The sequence below is a fragment of the Balaenoptera physalus genome, assembly GCF_965194825.1.
Source record: "Balaenoptera physalus genome assembly, chromosome: 1".
NCBI lineage: Eukaryota > Metazoa > Chordata > Mammalia > Artiodactyla > Balaenopteridae > Balaenoptera > Balaenoptera physalus.
The window spans coordinates 116,090,636-116,112,215 of NC_138882.1; the positions used below are offsets into that span (position 1 = coordinate 116,090,636).

The 21,580-nt window shown below is 36.1% G+C and overlaps 1 protein-coding gene across 3 annotated transcripts in view; it reads left to right on the forward strand.

Annotated features, from left to right (window-relative positions):
• Positions 1 to 21,580, forward strand: part of HFM1 (helicase for meiosis 1) — a 150,746-nt gene that overhangs the window by 55,906 nt on the left and 73,260 nt on the right. For all 3 annotated transcript variants that reach the window (XM_082476329.1, XM_082476331.1, XM_082476330.1), the window contains 3 exons: positions 11,274 to 11,365; positions 12,849 to 12,955; positions 13,051 to 13,098. In XM_082476329.1, coding sequence (XP_082332455.1) covers positions 11,274 to 11,365; positions 12,849 to 12,955; positions 13,051 to 13,098 — 247 coding nt within the window. The remainder of the gene's footprint in view (positions 1 to 11,273; positions 11,366 to 12,848; positions 12,956 to 13,050; positions 13,099 to 21,580) is intronic.

Genomic DNA, 21,580 nt, shown 5'->3' on the forward strand with positions numbered 1-21,580 from the left:
TCTGTGCATTAATTTTGTATTCTGCAACATTACCAAATTCATTGATTAGCTCTAGTAGTTTTCTGGTGGCGTTTTTAGGATTCTCTATGTATAGTATCATGTCATCTGCAAACAGTGACAGTTTTACTTCTTCTTTTCCAATTTGTATTTCTTTTATTTCTTTTTCTTCTCTGATTGCCGTGGCTAGGACTTCCAAAACTATGTTGAATGATAGTGGTGAGAGTGGACATCCTTGTCTCGTTCCTGATCTTAGAGGAAATGGTTTCAGTTTTTCACCATTGAGAATGATGTTTGCGGTGGGTTTGTCGTATATGGCCTTTATTATGTTGAGGTAGGTTCCCTCTATGCCCACTTTCTGGAGAGTTTTTATCATAAATGGGTGTTGAATTTTGTCCAAAGCTTTTTCTGCATCTATTGAGATGATCATATGGTTTTTATTCTTCAATTTGTAAATATGGTGTATCACATTGATTGATTTGCGTATGTTGAAGAATCCTTGCATTCCTGGGATAAATTCTACTTGATCGTGGTGTATGATCCTTTTAATGTGTTGTTGGATTCTGTTTGCTAGTATTTTGCTGAGGATTTTTGCATCTATATTCATCAGTGATATTGGTCTGTAATTTTCTTTTTTTGTAGTATCTTTGTCTGGTTTTGGTATGAGGGTGATGGTGGCCTCATAGAATGAGTTTGGGAGTGTTCTTTCCTCTGCAATTTTTTGGAAGAGTTTGAGAAGGATGGGTGTTAGCTCTTCTCTAAATGTTTTTTTTTGTTTTATTTTTTATTTTTTTTAAACATCTTCATTGGAGTATAATTGCTTTACAATGGTGTGTTAGTTTCTGCTTTATAACAAAGTGAATCAGTTATACATATGTTCCCATATCTCTTCACTCTTGCGTCTCCCTCCCTCCCACCCTCCCTATCCCACCCCTCTAGGTGGTCACAAAGCACCGAGCTGTTCTCCCTGTGCTATGCGGCTGCTTCCCACTAGCTATCTATTTTACATTTGGTAGTGTATATATGTCCATGCCACTCTCTCACCCTGTCACATCTTACCCCTCCCCCTCCCCATATCCTTAAGTCCATTCTCTAGTAGGTCTGTGTCTTTATTCCCATCTTGCCACTAGGTTCTTCATGACCTTTTTTTTTTTCCTTAGATTCCATATCTATGTGTTAGCATACTGTATTTGTTTTTTTCTTTCTGACTTACTTCACTCTATATGACAGACTCTAACTCCATCCACCTCACTACAAATACCTCCATTTCATTTCTTTTTATGGCTGAGTAATATTCCATTGTGTATATGTGCCACATCTTCTTTATCCATTCATCCGATGATGGACACTTAGGTTGCTTCCATGTCCTGGCTATTGTAAATAGAGCTGCAATGAACATTTTGGTACATGATTCTTTTTGAATTATGGTTTTCTCAGGGTATATGCCCAGTAGTGGGATTGCTTGGTCGTATGGTAGTTCTATTTTTAGTTTTTTAAGGAACCGCCATACTGTTCTCCATAGTGGCTGTATCAATTTACATTCCCACCAACAGTGCAAGAGTGTTCCCTTTTCTCCACACCCTCTCCAGCATTTATTGTTTCTAGATTTTTTGATGATGGCCATTCTGACTGGTGAGAGATGATATCTCATTGTAGTTTTAGTTTGCATTTCTCTAATGATTAATGATGTTGAGCATTCTTTCATGTGTCTGTTGGCAATCTGTATATCTTCGTTGCAGAAATGTCTATTTAGGACTTCTGCCCATTTTTGGATTGGGTTGTTCGTTTTTTTGTTATTGAGCTGCATGAGCTGCTTGTAAATCTTGGAGATTAATCCTTTGTCAGTTGCTTCATTTGCAAATATTTTCTCCCATTCTGAGGGTTGTCTTTTGGTCTTGTTTATGGTTTCCTTTGCTGTGCAAAAGCTTTGAAGTTTCATTAGGTCCCATTTGTTTATTTGTGTTTTTATTTCCATTTCTCTAGGAGCTGGGTCAAAAAGGATCTTTCTGTGATTTATGTCATAGAGTGTTCTGCCTATGTTTTCCTCTAAGAGTTTGATAGTGTCTGGCCTTACACTTAGGTCTTTAATCCATTTTGAGTTTATTTTTGTGTATGGTGTCACGGAATGTTCTAATTTCATACTTTTACATGTACCTGTCCAGTTTTCCCAACACCACTTATTGAAGAGGCTGTCTTTTCTCCACTGTATATGCTTGCCCCCTTTATCAAAGATAAGGTGACCATATATGTGTGGGTTTATCTCTGGGCTTTCTATCCTGTTCCACTGATCTATGTTTCTGTTTTTGTGCCAGTACCAAACTGTCTTGATTACTGTAGCTTTGTAATATAGTCTAAAGTCAGGGAGCCTGATTCCCCCAGCTCCATTTTTCGTTCTCAAGATTGCTTTGGCTATTCGGGGTCTTTTGTGTTTCCATACAAATTGTGAAATTTTTTCTTCTAATTCTGTGAAAAATGCCATTGGTAGTTTGATAGGGATTGCATTGAATCTGTAGATTGCTTTGGGTAGTAGAGTCATTTTCACAATATTGATTCTTCCAATCCAAGAACATGGTATATCTCTCCATCTATTTGTATCATCTTTAATTTCTTTCATCAGTGTGTTATAATTTTCTGCATACAGGTCTTTTGTCTTCTTAGGTAGGTTTATTCCTAGATATTTTATTCTTTTTGTTGCAATGGTAAATGGGAGTGTTTTCTTAATTTCACTTTCAGATTTTTCATCATTAGTGTATAGGAATGCAGGAGATTTCTGTGCATTAATTTTGTATCCTGCTACTTTACCAAATTCATTGATTAGCTCTAGTAGTTTTCTGGTAGCATCTTTAGGATTCTCTATGTATAGTATCATGTCATCTGCAAACAGTGACAGCTTTACTTCTTCTTTTCCGATTTGGATTCCTTTTATTTCTTTTTCTTCTCTGATAGGTGTGGCTAACACTTCCAAAACTATGTTGAATAATAGTGGTGAGAGTGGGCAACCTTGTCTTGTTCCTGATCTTAGTGGAAATGGTTTCAGTTTTTCACCATTGAGGACAATGTTGGCTGTGGTTTTGTCATATATGGCCTTTATTATGTTGAGGAAAGTTCCCTCTATGCCTACTTTCTGCAGGGCTTTTATCATAAATGGGTGTTGATTTTTGTCAAAAGCTTTCTCTGCATCTATTGAGATGATCACATGGTTTTTCTCCTCAATTTGTTAATATGATGTGTCACGTTGATTGGTTTGCGTATATTGAAGAATCCTTGCATTCCTGGAATAAACCCAACTTAATCATGGTGTATGATCCTTTTAATGTGCTGTTAGATTCTTTTTGCTTGTATTTTGTTGAGGATTTTTGCATCTATGTTCATCAGTGATATTGGCCTGTAGTTTTCTTTCTTTGTGACGTCTTTGTCTGGTTTTGGTATCAGGGTGATGGTGGCCTCGTAGAATGATTTGGGGAGTGTTCCTCCCTCTGCAATAGTTTGGAAGAGTTTGAGAAGGATAGGTGTTAGCTCTTCTCTAAATGTTTGATAGAATTCTCCTGTGAAGCCATCTGGTCCTGGGCTTTTGTTTGTTGGAAGATTCTTCATCACAGTTTCAATTTCATTACTTGTGATTGGTCTGTTCATATTTTCTGTTTCTTCCTGATTCAGTCTTGGAAGGTTATACCTTTCTAAGAATTTGTCCATTTCTTCCAGGTTGTCCATTTTATTGGCATACAGTTGCTTGTAGTAGTCTCTGATGATGCTTTGTATTTCTGTGGTGTCTGTTGTAACTTCTCCTTTTTCATTTCTAATTTTATTGATTTGAGTCCTCTCCCTCTTTTTCTTGATGTGTCTGGCTAATGGTTTATCAATTTTGTTTATCTTCTCAAAGAACCAGCTTTTAGTTTTATTGATCTTTGCCATTGTTTTCTTTGTTTCTATTTCATTTATTTCTGCTCTGATCTTTATGATTTCTTTCCTTCTGCTAACTTTGGGTTTTGTTTGTTCTTCTTTCTCTAGTTCCTTTAGGTGTAAGGTTAGATTGTTTACTTGAGATTTTTCTTGTTTCTTTAGGTAGGCTTGTATAGCTATAAACTTCCCTCTAAGAACTGCTTTTGCTGCATCCCATAGGTTTTGGATCGTCGTGTTTTCGTTGTCATTTGTCTCTAGGTATTTTTTGATTTCCTCTTTGATTTCTTCAGTGATCTCTTGGTTATCTAGAAACGTATTGTTTAGCCTCCATGTGTTTGTGTTTTTTACGTTTTTTTCCCTGTAATTCATTTCTAATCTCATAGCGTTGTGGTCAGAAAAGATGCTTGATATGATTTCAATTTTCTTAAATTTACTGAGGCTTGAATTGTGACCCAAGATGTGATCTATCCTGGAGAATGTTCTGTGCGCCCTTGAGAAGAAAGTGTAATCTGCTGTTTTTGGATGGAATGTCTTATAAATATCAATTAAATCTATCTGGTCTATTGTGTCATTTAAAGCTTCTGTTTCCTTATTGAGTTTCATTTTGGATGATCTGTCCATTGGTGTAAGTGAGGTGTTAAAGTCCCCCATTATTATTGTGTTACTGTCGATTTCCTCTTTTATAGCTGTTAGCAGTTGCCTTATGTATTGAGGTGCTCCTATGTTGGGTGCATATATATTTGTAATTGTTATATCTTCTTCTTGGATTGATCCCTTGATCATTATGTAGTGTCCTTCCTTGTCTCTTGTAACATTCTTTATTTTAAAGTCTATTTTATCTGATATGAGTATTGCTACTCCAGCTTTCTTTTGATTTCCATTTGCATGGAATATCTTTTTCCATCCCCTCACTTTCAGTCTGTATGTGTCCCTAGGTCTGAAGTGGGTCTCTTGTAGACAGCATATATATGGGTCTTGTTTTTGTATCCATTCAGCAAGCCTGTGTCTTTTCGTTGGAGCTTTTAATCCATTCACGTTGAAGGTAATTATCAATATGTATGTTACTATGACCATTTTCTTAATTGTTTTGGGTTTGTTTTTGTAGGTCCTTTTCTTCTCTTGTGTTTCCCACTTAGAGAAGTTCCTTTAACATTTGTTGTAGAGCTGGTTTGGTGGTGCTGAATTCTCTTAGCTCTTGCTTGTCTGTAAAGCTTTTGATTTCTCCATCAAATCTAAATGAGATCCTTGCCTGGTAGAGTAATCTTGGTTGTAGGTTCTTCCCTTTCATCATTTTAAGTATATCATGCCACTCCCTTCTGGCTTGTAGAGTTTCTCCTGGGAAATCAGCTGTTAACCTTATGGGAGTTCCCTTGTATATTATTTGTCGTTTTTCCCTTGCTGCTTTCAATAATTTTTCTTTGTCTTTAATTTTTACCAGCTTGATTACTATGTGTCTCGGTGTGTCCCCTTGGGTTTATCCTGTATGGGACTCTCTGTGCTTCCTGGACTTGGGTGGCTATTTCTTTTCCCATGTTAGGCAAGTTTTTGACTATAATCTCTTCAAATATTTTCTCGGGTCCTTTCTCTCTCTCTTCTCCTTCTGGGACCCCTATACTGCAAATGTTGTTGCTTTTAATGTTGTCCCAGAGGTCTCTTAGGCTGTCTTCATTTCTTCTCATTCTTTTTTCTTTATTCTGTTCCGCAGCAGTGAATTCCACCATTCTGTTTTCTAGGTCACTTATCCGTTCTTCTGCCTCAGTTATTCTGCTATTGATTCCTTCTAATGTAGTTTTCATTTCAGTTATTGTAGTGTTCATCTCTGTTTCTTTGTTCTTTAATTCTTCTAGGTCTTTGTTAAACATTTCTTGCATCTTCTCGATCCTTTCCTCCATTCTTATTCCGAGATCCTGGATCATCTTCACTATCATTATTCTGAATTCTTTTTCTGGAAGGTTGCCTATCTCCACTTCATTTAGTTGTTTTTCTGGGGTTTTATCTTGTTCCTTCATCTGGTATATAGCCCTCTGCCTTTTCATTTTGTCTGTCTTTCTGTGAATGTGGTTTTTTTTCCACAGGCTGCAGGATTATAGTTTTTCTTGCTTCTGCTGTCTGCCCTTTGGTGGTTGAGGCTATCTAAGAGGCTTGATGGAAGGCTCTGGTGGTGGGTAGAGCTGACTGTTGCTGTGGTGGTCAGAGCTCAGTAAAACTTTAATCCACTTTACTGCTGATGGGTGGGGCTGGGTTCCCTCCCTGTTGGTTGTTTGGCCTGAGGCCACCCAGCACTGGAGCCTATCTGGGCTCTTTGGTGGGGCTAATGACAGACTCTGAGAGGGCTCACGCCAAGGAGTACTTCCCAGAACTTCTGCTGCCAGTGTCCTTGTCCCCACAGTGAAACAGAGCCATCCCCCACCTCTGCAGGAGACCTTCCAACACTAGGAAGTAGGTCTGGTTCAGTCTCCCCCAGGGTCACTGCTCCTTCCCCTGGGTCCCGATGCGCACACTACTTTGTGTGCGCCCTCCAAGAGTGGGGTCTCTGTTTCCCCCAGTCCTGTCAAAGTCCTGCAATCAATTCCCACTAGTCTTCAAAGTCTGATTCTCTAGGAATTCCTCCTCCCGTTCTCGGAACCCCAGGTTGGGAAGCCTGACGTGGGGCTCAGAAGCTTCACTCCAGTGGGTGGACTTCTGTGGTATAAGTGTTCGCCAGTCTGTGAGTCACCCACGCAGCAGTTATGGGATTTGATTTTACTCTGATTCTGCCCCTCCTGCCGTCTCATTGTGGCTTCTCCTTTGTCTTTGGATGTGGGGTATCTTTTTTGGTGAGTTCCAGTGTCTTCCTGTCGATGATTGTCCAGCAGCTAGTTGTCATTCTGGTGTTCTCGCAAGAGGGAGTGAGAGCACGTCCTTCTACTCCGCCATCTTGGTTCCTCCCCAATAAATAATCCATAAAAAGGAACGACGTTGGGCCATTTGTTAGAGACGTGGATGGATGCAGAGACTCCAAATTCTAACACTCCACACTCCGGCGGCCCTCCTATGGAGGTCGGAAATCTAGTTCTTAATTTCTGTACGTATGATGGTTTTCTAGTTATTTTTCTTTTCAGTTTTGTTGTTGTTGCTGTTGTTTTTGATATTTGATACAGCTGCTTTGTATCAGATAATATTTTCAGTATGATTTCAATCTTTTGAGAATTGTTGAGACTTGTTTTATGGCCCAGTATGTGGTCAGTTTTTATAAATATTTTGTGTGTGCTTATCCCTTTGGTTTTAAGCCCTCTCCCAGATAAGTATCTTGTTAGTTCTTTGCTGCCTTATAAAAGATATTTCATATGTTTCATTTATCTGACGTAGTTGCCTTCAGCAGGGGGGTTGGTTCATAATTACTTAGCCTGCTGTTAATGTAGATGGAAACTCCTTACATATTATTTCTAATTCTTTCTTTATGACTTCTTGTTCCTTTGTGTTACTATTACTTCTTTTATCTCTTTGAATATTTATTTTTTGTATTTAAATTTTTAGTCTGTATGTTCCAGTAATTCTGCTTCATATAGTTTTTGCTTTTTCAGTTTGTGGTTATAATACTCAAGTATCTAGGTATTTTTATCTGTATGCTTGTGTTCTTGTCCGGGTTTTTAGCTATTCTGCCTGCTAATGTGTATAGAAGAAGGGCTCAAAAGGCCAAGTCTTAGTTTGTGCAAATTTATGAAGGATTAACAACCTTATGAAAATGGGCAGTAATTGCAAAAGGCATGGAAAGTCATTAAACTGGGATGCAAATCTTACCTCTGTGAAGGAGAGTGAAGGAAGGAAGGAGAAAAGGAAGGAAAGAGAGACAGAAGGAGAATTTTATCCTGCAATGCAGTCCTAAGACCATTTCGCAAAGTTGATGGGGAATCTTCAAGTCAAAGTTGCCCATCCAAAGAATCCCTTGGCTTATAGGTCTTCCTTAATATTCCTGCCATGCTCAGTCATTTGTTTGTATCTCATGAGAAGTATGATCTTGGTGTGTACATAGTGATAGATTCAGAACATAGCAGCTGGGGCCATCCATCAGAGCACTTCTTGCAGTAGGATATGTGAGAGGTGCATTCTCATGACCTCTGCTTCCACTCCCCTTACCCCAATTCTACGACTTTTACTTTGAAATACCCTGTATTTGCTACTATGAGAACATTCATTATTCAAAAGCTATATTGATAGCAAGTTGACTCTTTTTCTGGAAGGTTGCCTATCTCCACTTCATTTAGTTGTTTTTCTGGGGTTTTTTCTTGTTCCTTCATCTGGCATATAGCCCTCTGCCTTTTCGTCTTGTCTATATTTCTGTAACTGTGGTTTTTGGTCCACAGGCTGCAGGATTGTAGTTTTTCTTGCTTCTGCTGTCTGTCCTCTGGTGGTTGAGGCTATCTAAGAGGCTTGACGGGAGGCTCTGGTGGTGGGTAGAGCTGACTGTTGCTGTGGTGGTCAGAGCTCAGTAAAACTTTAATCCACTTGACTGTTGATGGGTGGGGCTGGGTTCCCTCCCTGTTGGTTGTTTGGCCTGAGGCCACCCAGCACTGGAGCCTATCTGGGCTCTTTGGTGGGGCTAATGACAGACTCTGAGAGGGCTCACGCCAAGGAGTACTTCCCAGAACTTCTGCTGCCAGTGTCCTTGTCCCCACGGTGAAACAGAGCCATCCCCCGCCTCTGCAGGAGACCTTCCAACACTAGGAAGTAGGTCTGGTTCAGTCTCCCCCAGGGTCACTGCTCCTTCCCCTGGGTCCTGATGCGCACACTATTTTGTGTGTGCCCTCCAAGAGTGGGGTCTCTGTTTCCCCCAGTCCTGTCGAAGTCCTGCAATCAATTCCCACTATGCTTCAAAGTCTGATTCTCTAGGAATTCCTCCTCCCGTTGCTGGACCCCCAGGTTGGGAAGCCTGACGTGGGGCTCAGAAGCTTCACTCCAGTGGGTGGACTTCTGTGGTATAAGTGTTTGCCAGTCTGTGAGTCACCCACCCAGCAGTAATGGGATTTGATTTTACTCTGATTGCGCCCCTCCTACCATCTCACTGTGGCTTCTCCTCTGTCCTTGGACGTGGGGTATCCTCCTTGGTGAAGTCCAGTGTCTTCCTGTCAATGATTGTCCAGCAGCCAGTTGTGAATATGGTGCTCTCGCAAGAGGGAGTGAGAGCACGTCCTTCTACTCCGCCATCTTGGTTAATCCTCTTCAAGCAAGGTGACTCTTTATTTTCTCTCTTCTCTTGCAAATTTTTAAAAATTTTTTCCATTCCTTCTACCTTGACTCATTTTCTTTATAGCTTTCTTTCTAGTTTATTTTTATACCTTACCTAGGAAACCTTCATCCTTACTAATAAGCCAGCAAATATCAAGCCTTTTCTCGAAACCTTTCATTTTCACTAGCAGGGAGATACCCTATATTAATTTATAAACATCTAGGATAAGAGGAGCATCTTTAAATATACCCTAAATATAACATATACTAGTTCCCTTGGTAACCATATTCTCACTATCTCACACTCTGCTCTTAGAATCTCCCTTTGATGAACCACTGCATTACTCACATTTTGGCTGAACATATTCACTAGACTCCTAATTGAGAAAGTGGCTATTCCTGAGTCTTAAGTTCTGTCTACTGTACCTTATTCTTGATGCCTATAAGTGATATAATGTCAAATTCTTTCCTCTTCAGCAAAACCTGTAGCACATACTTAAATATTAGCCTTTTCCTTGAGCAATAGTATGCCATTTTCCTCTTCTCAGCTGTTTTTTGTGTGTGTTCACAAGACTTGAAATTCTTTGTAATGTTTTTGACAACTTATAATTGAAGCCAGTAACCTTTTAAATAAATTCCATTTCATCAGTTACTTATCCTCACTCTACCCATCCTCCTACCCACAGCCTACCTGATGTTTTATTTCCAAAACAATTTAGTTTCAAATTCCAATTTAATTGAAATATTGCTCAAGAATTTTAAGTGGTCCTCTGTTATTTTACAAATCAAAACCAAAATCTAAACTCCTTTATAGCATTTAGAGGCTATTTCAGGGCCCTCTGTATTCTATCTTCCATCATGTTTTTCTTTTTTTAATTTATTTTATTTATTTATTTATGGCTGTGTTGGGGCCTCGTTTCTGTGTGAGGGCTTTCTCTAGTTGCGGCAAGCGGAGGCCACTGTTCATCGCGGTGCGCGGGCCTCTCACCACCGTGGCCTCACTTGTTGCGGACCACAGGCTCCAGACACGCAGGCTCAGTAATTGTGGCTCACGGGCCCAGCCGCTCCGCGGCATGTGGGATCCTCCCAGACGAGGGCTCGAACCCGCGTCCCCTGCATTGGCAGGCAGACTCTCAACCACTTCGCCACCAGAGAAGCCCTCTTTCATCATGTTTTGATAATAAAAGTAGGCAACATTTATTTAATGTTGGGCACTATGCTAAGTACTATGCATGTATTATTGCATTTAATCTTCTTCACAACAAACATATGAGATGCATACTTTTATTATTCCCACATTACATTAAGAAACTGGTAAAGTAACCTGCACATGATCACCTAGTAACTAGTAAGTGGTGGCCCAAAGATTCTAAGCAGGTCAGTTTGACCTGAATTTTAGTCTTATGTTTATCAAGCCATATCTCTCATTACATTATTCTAAAGATAGTCTTTTTTTTTTTTTTTCTAATATTTATTTATGGCTGTGTTGGTTCTTCGTTTCTGTGCGAGGGCTTTCTCCAGTTGCGGCGAGCAGAGGCCACTCTTCATCGCGGTGCACCAGCCTCTCACTATCGCGGCCTTTCTTGTTGCAGAGCACAGACTCCAGACGTGCAGGCTCAGTAGTTGTGGCTTATGGGCTTAGTTGCTCCGTGGCATGTGGGATCTTCCCAGACCAGGGCTCGAACCCGTGTACCCTGCATTGGCAGGCAGATTCTTAACCACTGCACCACCAGGGAAGCCCTAAAGATAGTCTTTTAAACTTTACTCTTTTGATAAACAAGTTTTCTTTTTTCCTGAGGTCATAATGGCTATATTTCCTTTCTGCCAAGGCCTGTTGTTTACTTTAAAATCCTGCTCTAGACCCATTTTCTCTAGAAGGTTATCCCACACGGACCATTCTCTTAGGCTTAATTTCCTCTGTACTTAAGTTTGTGTATGTAAACATTATCATTAACTGGATTTTGTACTCTAGTCTAGCTATTTCACATGTGGTTATCTCCCTAGCTAACCTATAGGTTCCAGAGACCGTGTCGTCTAGATTTTTTGGTGTCTTTTGTACCTGATGCTGTTAAAGGCACAGCAAAGATGCTAAGGAAATGTTTGTTAAACTGATGAAAATTCAAGTTGTTTCAGCTGATGGGGAATGTTTATTTTTCCGTCTTTTCCCACAGAGGCAGGAAGATTGATGGCTTGGTATTATATTACATTTGAGACAGTGAAGAAATTTTGTACAATGAGTGGAAAAGAAACTTTACTGGATCTGGTAAATTAATTTTCACAAGAAAATAAATATATAATGCTATAGTATAAAATAATATTGGGGGAAATAATTTGTGTATCTCATTCAATTTAAGAATAAATGAGCAGAAAAGAAAGCATTTCTAATAGTGCTTATGTTTTTCCTCCTCATATGCCTTTGATTGTAAGATATAGAATAGTACTCCTTAGAATATATTTCCAATTGTATCTCTGTGTTAGGGCTAAGAAAATTTATATACATACCCAAAGTCAGGATGGCAACTGCCTTTCAACTTATGTGATAATGCTGATTACCTTGGTAGTGGTTACCAAGTGTAATATGTTGAGAAAGAATGTGCTGAGAAAGATTCCAAGATGGTGTGGCATGGTATATTAGGAAAGTTTGCCATGAATGAGGGACACTGAGGGACGCATGTGCCTCCTACTTGCAACTCTTCCCTAAATCCTTTGCATCAGAATAATGATAACAGTAGAAAGAGAATAGTATTGGTGATAGACCAGGAAAAAGAACTGATTTTGGAGAAAATGGGCGTAAAAACAGGCTATACTAAGATATCACCAGTGGGGGCAACTTTGTAGCTATAGCAATGAATAGAACTATAGTTATGTTTTTGGCACCTGGTAACTGTATTGGTCCTTTCTTCCATTACTGGGGATATGAACATGAAATTTATATTTATTCTCAAATCCAAACTATTTATTTTTATTTAAAATATCTAAGTTGATTATTGTGATAAGATTATTATACTAAAAATTGCACAAAAATTGATGAGTAGAAGGCTTGTATTTTCATGTAAATATTATTCTTTTTTAATTTATTTTTTATTGAATTATAGTTGATTTACAATGTTGTGTTGAATATTATTCTTAACTGAGAAGAAATCAAGAATAGAAACTCCCTAATGTTAACATTAACTCATCTGATTTTGAGTTCAGTAAGTGTGAAAGAGAATTAGAAAAGGTGTTAGTTTCATTTTACAAGTGTGAGAAACCAAAGCAGAGTACTTTGCTCAAAGTTATCTGGCAGAATTAGGCTCTAGAATACAGATTTCTTAATACCTACAGCATTGTTTTCATTACAAAATAATCCTCAATAGGAATAATAATTTGCAAACTATAGAAGGGTGAATAATAATATAACAGTAGTAATAGCGGTAGTAATAAAATCTTCATTTATTGAGTGCTTATTATGTGTTAGGTGCTAGGCTGAATATTCTAAATTTTATCTTGTTAATCTTTACAATCTTACTGATATAGCCCCAGTGTGTAACACAGTGTCTGACATATAACAAGTGTTTGTAAACTTTCATTAGTGAATGAATGAATCCTTAAAGAAGCAAAATGTATAAGGCAGGTTTTTAACTCTATTATGCTAAATGTGATGTCCCAAGGCAGCATTAAAAATAAATAAATACAGAAAAAAATAAATGAGAGAAAAGAAGTAAAGAATGGACATAACTAAATGAACAAATGCTGAAATTTTATAGGTCACAATGATAGCCAGCTGCAAGGAATTTCTAGATATACAATTAAGAGTAAATGAAAAGAAAACACTGAATACTTTGAACAAAGATCCAAATCGGATAACTATCAGGTACAGAAATTAAATATGTTTTAAGTAATTTTAAAAAGATTTTATTCAGTTAAAATAAATAATAATAATAAAAGTTTTGCCTTGTTTATTTACAGATTTCCAATGGGAGGAAGAATTAAAACAAGAGAAATGAAAGTAAATTGGTAAAGAAAATCAATTGTTAAATGTCTTAAAATACTGATCACCTGTCCCTGATTCATATTTATGAAGTTTTTTTTTTAACTTATTTTAAATTTGTTTTCCTTAATACAAAAAAGAACATATTTACATAAGAATGAGTCAGAATGTAGGTGCGAAATTAATTTCCCAAAACTCTCAGACTTTAATTAAAAGAGATAATTTGTGAATTTTTAAATCAACAAACGTTGAGAGTGTAATCTGTTGAGGGAAGTTAGACAATAGAAAGAAGATATGCTTCTCATCCACAGGAACTTTCAGCTTGGCTTGAATGAGAACCATTTGTTTAAAAATAATGGACAGTATGAAAACACATGCAGTAAATGTCTATTGAATGATAGTGGTATTCTGGGAAAGACATACTAAAAACAGTGATATCAGTGAAGGAATGTATTTGTGACAATGGGATGACTATTCTCCCAGGAATGGGAAGTTTGTATAGAGGAGTAGTAACTGGAAGGGTAAACTAAAGTTACATTGTATTGTAATGACTTTACCCAGTTTCCAATCACAAATGCAAAGGTATTCTTTTCTGCTATGCCAAGTGCTTGGTTTTCTGAGTATTTAGGTCTTAGTGTTAAACCATTTGATTTAGATCATTTCAGGTAAGAATGATTTTTTTTATGTGGCTCAATAAAACCAGTTGCCCAAAGAATTTCCTTTTTCTCCTTAGCTAAAGGAGGTCACTCGTTCTCTGGGATACTTCCTAACGTCTCATTGAATTTTATCTCCCAAATACCATGACATCTCAGAAACAAACTTCCACTGCTGTATACAACTCATCAGGCAGATCTACAGCTTGGACAACAGAAGTTAATGTTCTGTTTCTTAGATGTATTTCTTTAGAAATTGAAATATCCTTAGAGATCATTCAGAACTTAGAGATCCTGTACCCAGGTCCTCTCATTTTACAAATGAACTAAGTGATGCCCAGATAAGTTGTGACTTGCTCGAGGTTATGTTGCTATACTGGGGGCTGATCTAGAACTAGAATCTAGATCTCTTGATTCTGACAATGTTTTTTTCAATATACTCTGTTGTATCAATTACTGAGTCAAATTAAATCAAGGTATTTTTCCACAAGCATCTTGTTGGGAATACTCTATTTGCAATTTTAACGCTTTCATTTACCTTACCTTAGATTGGGTCATACATTCTTTTGATTGGGACTGTCAGATTTTTAAATTGATGACTTTATAATTGTTTTTATATGTATCATAATTTAGCTTCCCATTATAATTTCTCACCTTTATGCAACTACTTGAGTGTGGCTAGGAAGAGTGAATGTGTGTGGAGTATTTTCTTAATCCAAAATGTACAGTCTTTTGGTGGGTGATGATGGCTAATAGTTACCACTTTTATGTCTCTCTCATATTCCTGTTACTTTGCTGAATTTCAGATCAATTCTTTTTCAGGTAGGTGTTAATCCTCTTAATTTTAAAATTTTATCTTTCTGCCTTTTAAGGCTGTTTTTTTAATTTTTCATAATTCCTGGGTCTTTCATCTTCAGCACTAGCTCTGTTTTCTTTAATTGGTATTTTTCAATGAACTTATAGGGTGTATTTCCAGGTCAGTGATTTCTTTTCACATTTGTTTGTTTCTTCTTATTATATAAGTAATGCATGGATTCATTTTTAAAGATTCAAAAATAAAATTTATAAAGCAAAAAGTCAGGTCTCCCTTGACCCCAGAAGTAACTGTTATCAGTAGTTTGCTGTGGGTCCTTCCAATTTCCTTTCTATTTATTTAGTACATATATATGGGCTAATAAACATATGTTATGTCTACATATAAAAAAGGTCATACTATAATTATTGCTCCTGTCATGAAGTTCTTCTATATCAGTACATACACATCAACCTCATTTATTTTGATACCAATGTGTGTTTTAATAGCAGTGTATTCTATAGTATGAACATACTGTAATTTTTAACCACTCCTTTACTGATGAAGAGTTAGATGGCTTACAAACTTTTGCTATTACAAATAGTGCTGAAATGAACTTCTTTTATTTACACCATATTTTTCAAGAATTTCTGGGTGAAAAGGTATATACATGAAAAGATTTAATATTTAATGCCAAATTGCCTTCTAAAAAGCTTATCTTATTTACAGTTCCCACCCACAGTGTAAAAAGAATGACCATTTCCATAAATCCTCCCAATACTTGTTTTTTTATCTTTGAACTTTTGTCAATCTAATGAGTGAAAAATTTAAAAATTTTCAAATCCCTAATTATTAGGAGGGAATATACATATTATTTGGTTTTATACAGAAATTTTAAATTGTTATAAAACCATACATGTCAGTCGTTTCCTTATGACTTCTAGGTTTTGTGTCTTGCTTATTTAGGAAGGCCTTTCCCATCCTGTATTTCTTAAGATTAGGTTCAACTACATAAAATGGTAATAAAATGAATTAACAGTAGATTAAACAAAACAGGCTACTTTTCTCTCACAGAATATACAACTCAAGGTAGATAGTCTAAGGTAGATATAGTGGCTTCAAGGTGTCATGAATACTATGTTCCTATCTTTCTGCTCTGCTATCCCACACATGACTTCTATTTCAAGGTCACCTCATTGTCCAAAATTACTACTAGAGCTTCAGCCATTACACTTGAGTATCCTCTCTCTTTTCAGTAGGTTTCTTGGAAGTCCCAGATAACCCTTTCACACCTAATACAGCTAAGTGCAAAAGAGACTGGGAAATATCTTGGTGATAGTGTGCCTATATTAAAATTAGGATTCTGCTATTAATAAGGAAATAAAGAATGAATGTTGGGTAGGTAAAGCTGTCTCTGCCACACATCCTAAGATCATAGGACTTTTCCTATTGTTTCTTCTAATACTTTAAAATCATTTTATTTTTACCTAAAGGCTTTTCATAGGCATCTGGAGTTAATTTTTACATGTGGTATGAGTTAAGAATTTAATTATATTTTGTCCCTGAAAGACAGGAGTGTTTGATAACTATGTTGTCTTTCTCTCTTTGCCTATTGATTTGGAATGCCACCTTCTCATAAACTAAATTCCTAAGGATCTGATTCTGGACACTTACCGTTAGCCTGTTTATTCTGTTGCCATGACAGTACCACATTGTTTTACTTGCTATTCTTTTATTGCATGTTTTGTTATCTGGTAAGGCAAGTCCGTTCTTACTGTTATTTAAAAAAAATTTTTGGATATTCCTGCATTTTTTCTCCCTATGAACTTTAGAATCAGTTTGTCAAGATTTATAAAAAGTCCTATTGAAATTGGCTTTATAGATTAGTTTGTGGAAGAATTCTTCCTTTTACAGTTCTGAAATCTATCTATCTAGGAATATGGTATCTCTCTCCATCTATTCAGATCTTTATGTCTTTCTGTGATATTTTATAACTCATCATTTAGGTTTTATATTTCTTGATATGTTTATTTCTTGGTATTTTATGGAGTTTGATATTGTGAGTCCTTCTTTACATTGCATACCATTGCATTTTATGGTCAGTTATTGATGGTATATAGGAAGGCTATCAATTTTTAAAATTTTGATTGTTTTATCTGGCTATCTCACTGAACTCTCTTAACAGTATGAGTTGTCCTTTAGTTGGTTTGCTGGGATTACCTAGATAGACAATCATATTATCTGTAAATAGTGATAGTTTTATCTCTTGATTTCTAATAGTTGCAACTCTATTTTTCTTAACTTCTTGTAAATAGAACCTTTAGTATATGTTCTCTAGTTTTAGAGAGAGCAAACATCTTTGTCTTGTTACTGTTTTTAATTGTCAAGTTTCCAGTGTTTCACCACCAGGGAATTTCTCACACTTTTTCGATTCGATTGTGGAATCCATTAACCTCCTTCTCACTTATTTGTAAAAACAGATTTGAATTCAGAGAGAAGAGCGAGCAACCCATTTTAGCTCACCATTGTCTCTGGATCTAAAAGTTGGGTTTCTCTACGATTTCTTTCATTTTTTGTTCTTTGCAGGGTTACTAACTTTTTTTGAATCAATTTTTCTTACTTTATATGTTCCTGAGCTATTCATTTCACCCAGCTTGTCAGTTTTTATGGCATAAAGTATTTTGTTCTCTAATAAGTTAAAAATTTCCTCTAAATATATAATATCTTTTCTAATATCTAATATTATTTGTATCATCTCCTTTTTTCTTAATCAGATTTGCTAGAGGTTTCTATATTTTGACCTTTTCAAGCCATTATTTTTGACTTATTGATCATGTTTAATAGTCCTATTAATTTTACATTTTTAATCTTTCTATTATTTTCTATTTCATTAATTTCCCATTTTGTCTTTATTTTTTTCCTTCTTCTTTTGTAATCTTTTTAATTGTATTTTTCTCCATTTATTTTGTTTTTTTAAATTTTCTATATTTAAGACTACAAATTTTCCAGTGAATACCACTTTGACATTGTTCTATAGATTTTCTAAATCTATTGCTATTCTTTCTAAATAGTTTATAATTTCAGTTTTAGTTTCCTCTTAAGAATTATTTAAAATTATGTTTAAAATTTTTAAAGTAATACTTTTTAAAAATTGTCATTCTTTTATTGTCAATTTCTAATTTTATTGGATTGTAATTAGAGAATGTGGCCTGTCAGAGTTCTGCTTTATGATAGATATTGTGGTTTTACTTGTGGCTTAATACATGGTTAATTTTTATCATTGTTCCATGTGGATGGTAAATGAATAAATGAATGATGTGTTCCTTAGGCACTAAACTGCATATTTTGCCATTAGGAAGAGTTTGCTAATTGTGTTACTCAAAGTGAAATATCACTCATTTTTCATGTAAAGTTTTATTAATCAAGAGAGTAATTTATTACATTGGAAGAGGAAAATATATTGAAAATATAGCAAGATTATATAATGGCTCTAAAGATGTAATGTCAGATAGTTCAAGGGAATATATACATACCACCAATATATTTGGAAAAGCAAACAGAAAAGGAACAAGTACACAGTAAACAGAAGAGTGACATATTGTCTAATCAGCTGTGGCTTGTGGAAATGACTATAAAAGTATAGAATGGATTATGCAATAAAGGAACAAATCATAAGGAAATTGTCTTCTTAGGATTGTACATAAAAGGAGTTGTACATAACCTGTGTATTTAGACATTTGTTAGGTACTGCAGGCCTATTGGCCCGTTTGTCCATGTTGCCTTTCTTGTCCTGTCTTGTCGTTTCTGCTGATGGAAAGAGGCAGGTTAGATGAGTCAACTAACTGTCCTATTGAATACTTTTTGCTTTTAATTCCGTTTTGTCTACTATTAATAATATTGCCATACTTGTTTTATTTAGTATATCATTTAATATCATTTAATCTTTTTCTTCTTAATGTTTTCATATTGTTTTATTTTATAATTTGTATAGATTGAATATAGTTAGATTTTATCACTCTTCTTTTTACCTCATCTCAGAATTCTTTTAATTGAGAATAAGTTCATTCACATTTATTATAATTACAGTAGTCCCCCCCCTTATCCACGGTTTCGCTTTCCACGGTTTCAGTTACCAGTGGTCAACTGTGGTCCAAAAATATTAAATGGAAAATTCCAGAAATAAACAATTCATAAGTTTAAAATTGTGCGCTGTTCTGAGTAGCAATTCATAAGTTTAAAATCTCACGTCATCCTGCTCTGTCCCACCTGGGACATGAATCATCCCTTTGTCCAGTGTATCCTGCCTGTTCTTCACTTAGTAGCCATCTCAGTTATCAGATAACAGTTGCCATATTGCAGTGCTTGTGTTCAACTAACCCTTATTTTATTAACAATGGCCCTGTGGAATTAAAGAAACCTCAGCTAAAATTGGAATCAGGACAGACCTGTAGGGGAAACTCTCACACTCTGCCATGCGTCATCAATTGCTCCAAGCAGAAAGAAGTGTACACCTACCTCTCTGATAGGAAAATCCCTCTACTTTACTATCCAGCAGGAAAAAGAAAACTTCTCTCTGCCCTGACAGCCCAGTCAGTCAGAGACTGTACCAGCCCAACTAATGAGAAGCCTCCATACTTTGTACTACCAGCTTCCTCCAGTGGACTCTGGTTTTCACAGCCCCTCCTATCTCCCCCCTTTTCCTTGTAAAGCAAATTCCTTGTTCTCTTGATTTGCCTATGCTTTGCCATAGTTTGCGTATCCTGAATTGCAGTTCTTTTGGCTCTTCCTGAATAAACTTGCTTTTGCTATAAAGCAAGTTTATAAATAATACAGTAGCCAGTTATAATATAACTGGCTACTGTATTATTAAAGTTGACAGCTCCAAAGCGCAAGAGTAGTGATGCTGACAATTCAGATATGCCAAAGAGAAGCTGTCAAGTCCTTCCTATAAGTGAAAAGGTGAAAGTTCTAGATATAATAAGTTCTAGATTTAATAATTTAGAGGTTGCTATGCTGGTTAATAAGAGGTTAATATGCTGAGGTTGCTAAGATCTACAGTACGAATGAGTCTTCTACCTGTGAAATTGTGAAGAAGGAAAAAGAAAGGAAACTGTAAAGAAGGAAAAAGAAATTTCCTGCTGGTTTTGCTGTCACACCTCAAGCTGCAAAAGTTACAGCCACAGTGCATGTCAAGTGTTTAGTTAAGATAGAAAAGGCATTATATTTGTACAATAACATATTCTGAGAGAGATAGAGACCACACTCACATGACATTTATTAACACTATATAATTGTTCTATTATATTATTAGTTATTGTTGTTAACTTTTAGCGTGCCTAATTTATAAGTTCAACTTTATCCTGGGTATGTATAGTATATATAGGGTTTCATACTATCTTTGGTTTCAGACATCCACTGGGGAGTCTTGAAATGTATCCCCTGAGGATACTGTGTTTGGACTTAATCTTATTGTATGTTTTCTAATTTGCACGATTATTGCTTGTTTCTTTTTTCCTCACTTATTTCTTTTGCCTTTTCTGCCTCTTTTTGGATGTGTCAAGTTTCATTTGTTTTTGTTCTTCTAAATAACTCTTCTTTTAAAATTTTATATTTTTTAAACCAATGTCTATAGAAAATGAACATTTAAAAACTTCCCATATGAGATAAAACTTTTATCATATTTTCAGTTTCCTCTTGCTTCTTGCTCTCTCCCATGTTCAGATCATCTGGGATTTTAGTTCCAGATTGTTAAATTTAAAATATTTTACTGTGCATTAAAAATTGTAGACTTAACCTAATTTCTTTTTTACTGATTGCTTTGCTTACTTTCTGCTTTTTAAAATCTCTATCTTCCTTTTCCTTAGATATATAATTTATTTTTTTTGGATACATTCTCAAATAATTTTCTGAGTCCTTCTGAGTCTTTGTAAGCCTGAAGTGTATTTTGCCCTATCATTTGAATAAGTTTGGCTAAATCATTCTTCAGATGTTTATACTGCTCTTCTTGCATCCATTGTTGGTGATCTAATCTGTTTTCAGTACTTTTTTTAAAAAAATTAATTAATTAATTTATTTATGGCTGCATTGGGTCTTCTTTGCTTATGCAGGCTTTCTCAAGTTCTGGCGACTGGGGCTACTCTTCCTTGCGGTGCGCAGACTTCTCATTGCAGTGGCTTCTCTTGTTGCAGAGCACAGTCTCTAGGCATGCGGGCTTCAGTAGTTGCAGCACGTGGGCTCAGTAGTTGTGGCTCGTGGGCTCTAGAGCGCAGGCTCAGTAGTTGTGGCTCACAGGCTTAGTTGCTCCGCGACATGAGGGATCTTCCCAGACCAGGGCTCAAACCTATGTCCCCTGCATTGGCAGGTGGATTCTTAACCACTGCACCACCAGGGAAGTCCCCATGTTTTCAGTTCTTTATTAATAACTTTTTTCTTTATCTGATTTAGGAAATTCACCAGAAAGTCTGGGTGTGTCTTTATTCTTTATTTTGCACAGCATTCTGTGGACCCTCTTAATATGTAGACTTGTATCTTTCTTCAGCTCTGGGAAATTTTCTTCTATAATTTAATTATTTCTTCTCTATTCTCTCTGTTCACTCCTTCTGGAACTCCTACTGGATGAATGTTGGAACTTCTGACCATCTCCTCCACATATTATACTTATTCTTTCATATTTTTTATCTGTTTGTGCTTGGCTTTTAGGAGAATGCCTTAGCTCAGTTAGCCATCTCACTAATTTGCTCTTCAGCTTTATCTATTGAATTTTTTCAGTGATAAATTTTTTTTCTTTTTTTGCAATAAAGCATATCAAGGATTTATTAGAATTCTTCAAAGAATTCTAGGTGAAATTTTAAAGCATTGATATTTTGAAAGCTCCTACAACATTGCAGAGAAAATAACTGATAAAATTTGTATTTTACTGTATCTCTGCTTGGCTTTCTAAAATATACATGGTATTTCTTTTTTTGTGTGTGTGTGATTTTAAAAGTTTATTCTGATAGCAATACAAAACAAATTTCATGAATAAGATTAAAGGTAAGGACAGGGTTAAGAAATAAGTTTCTT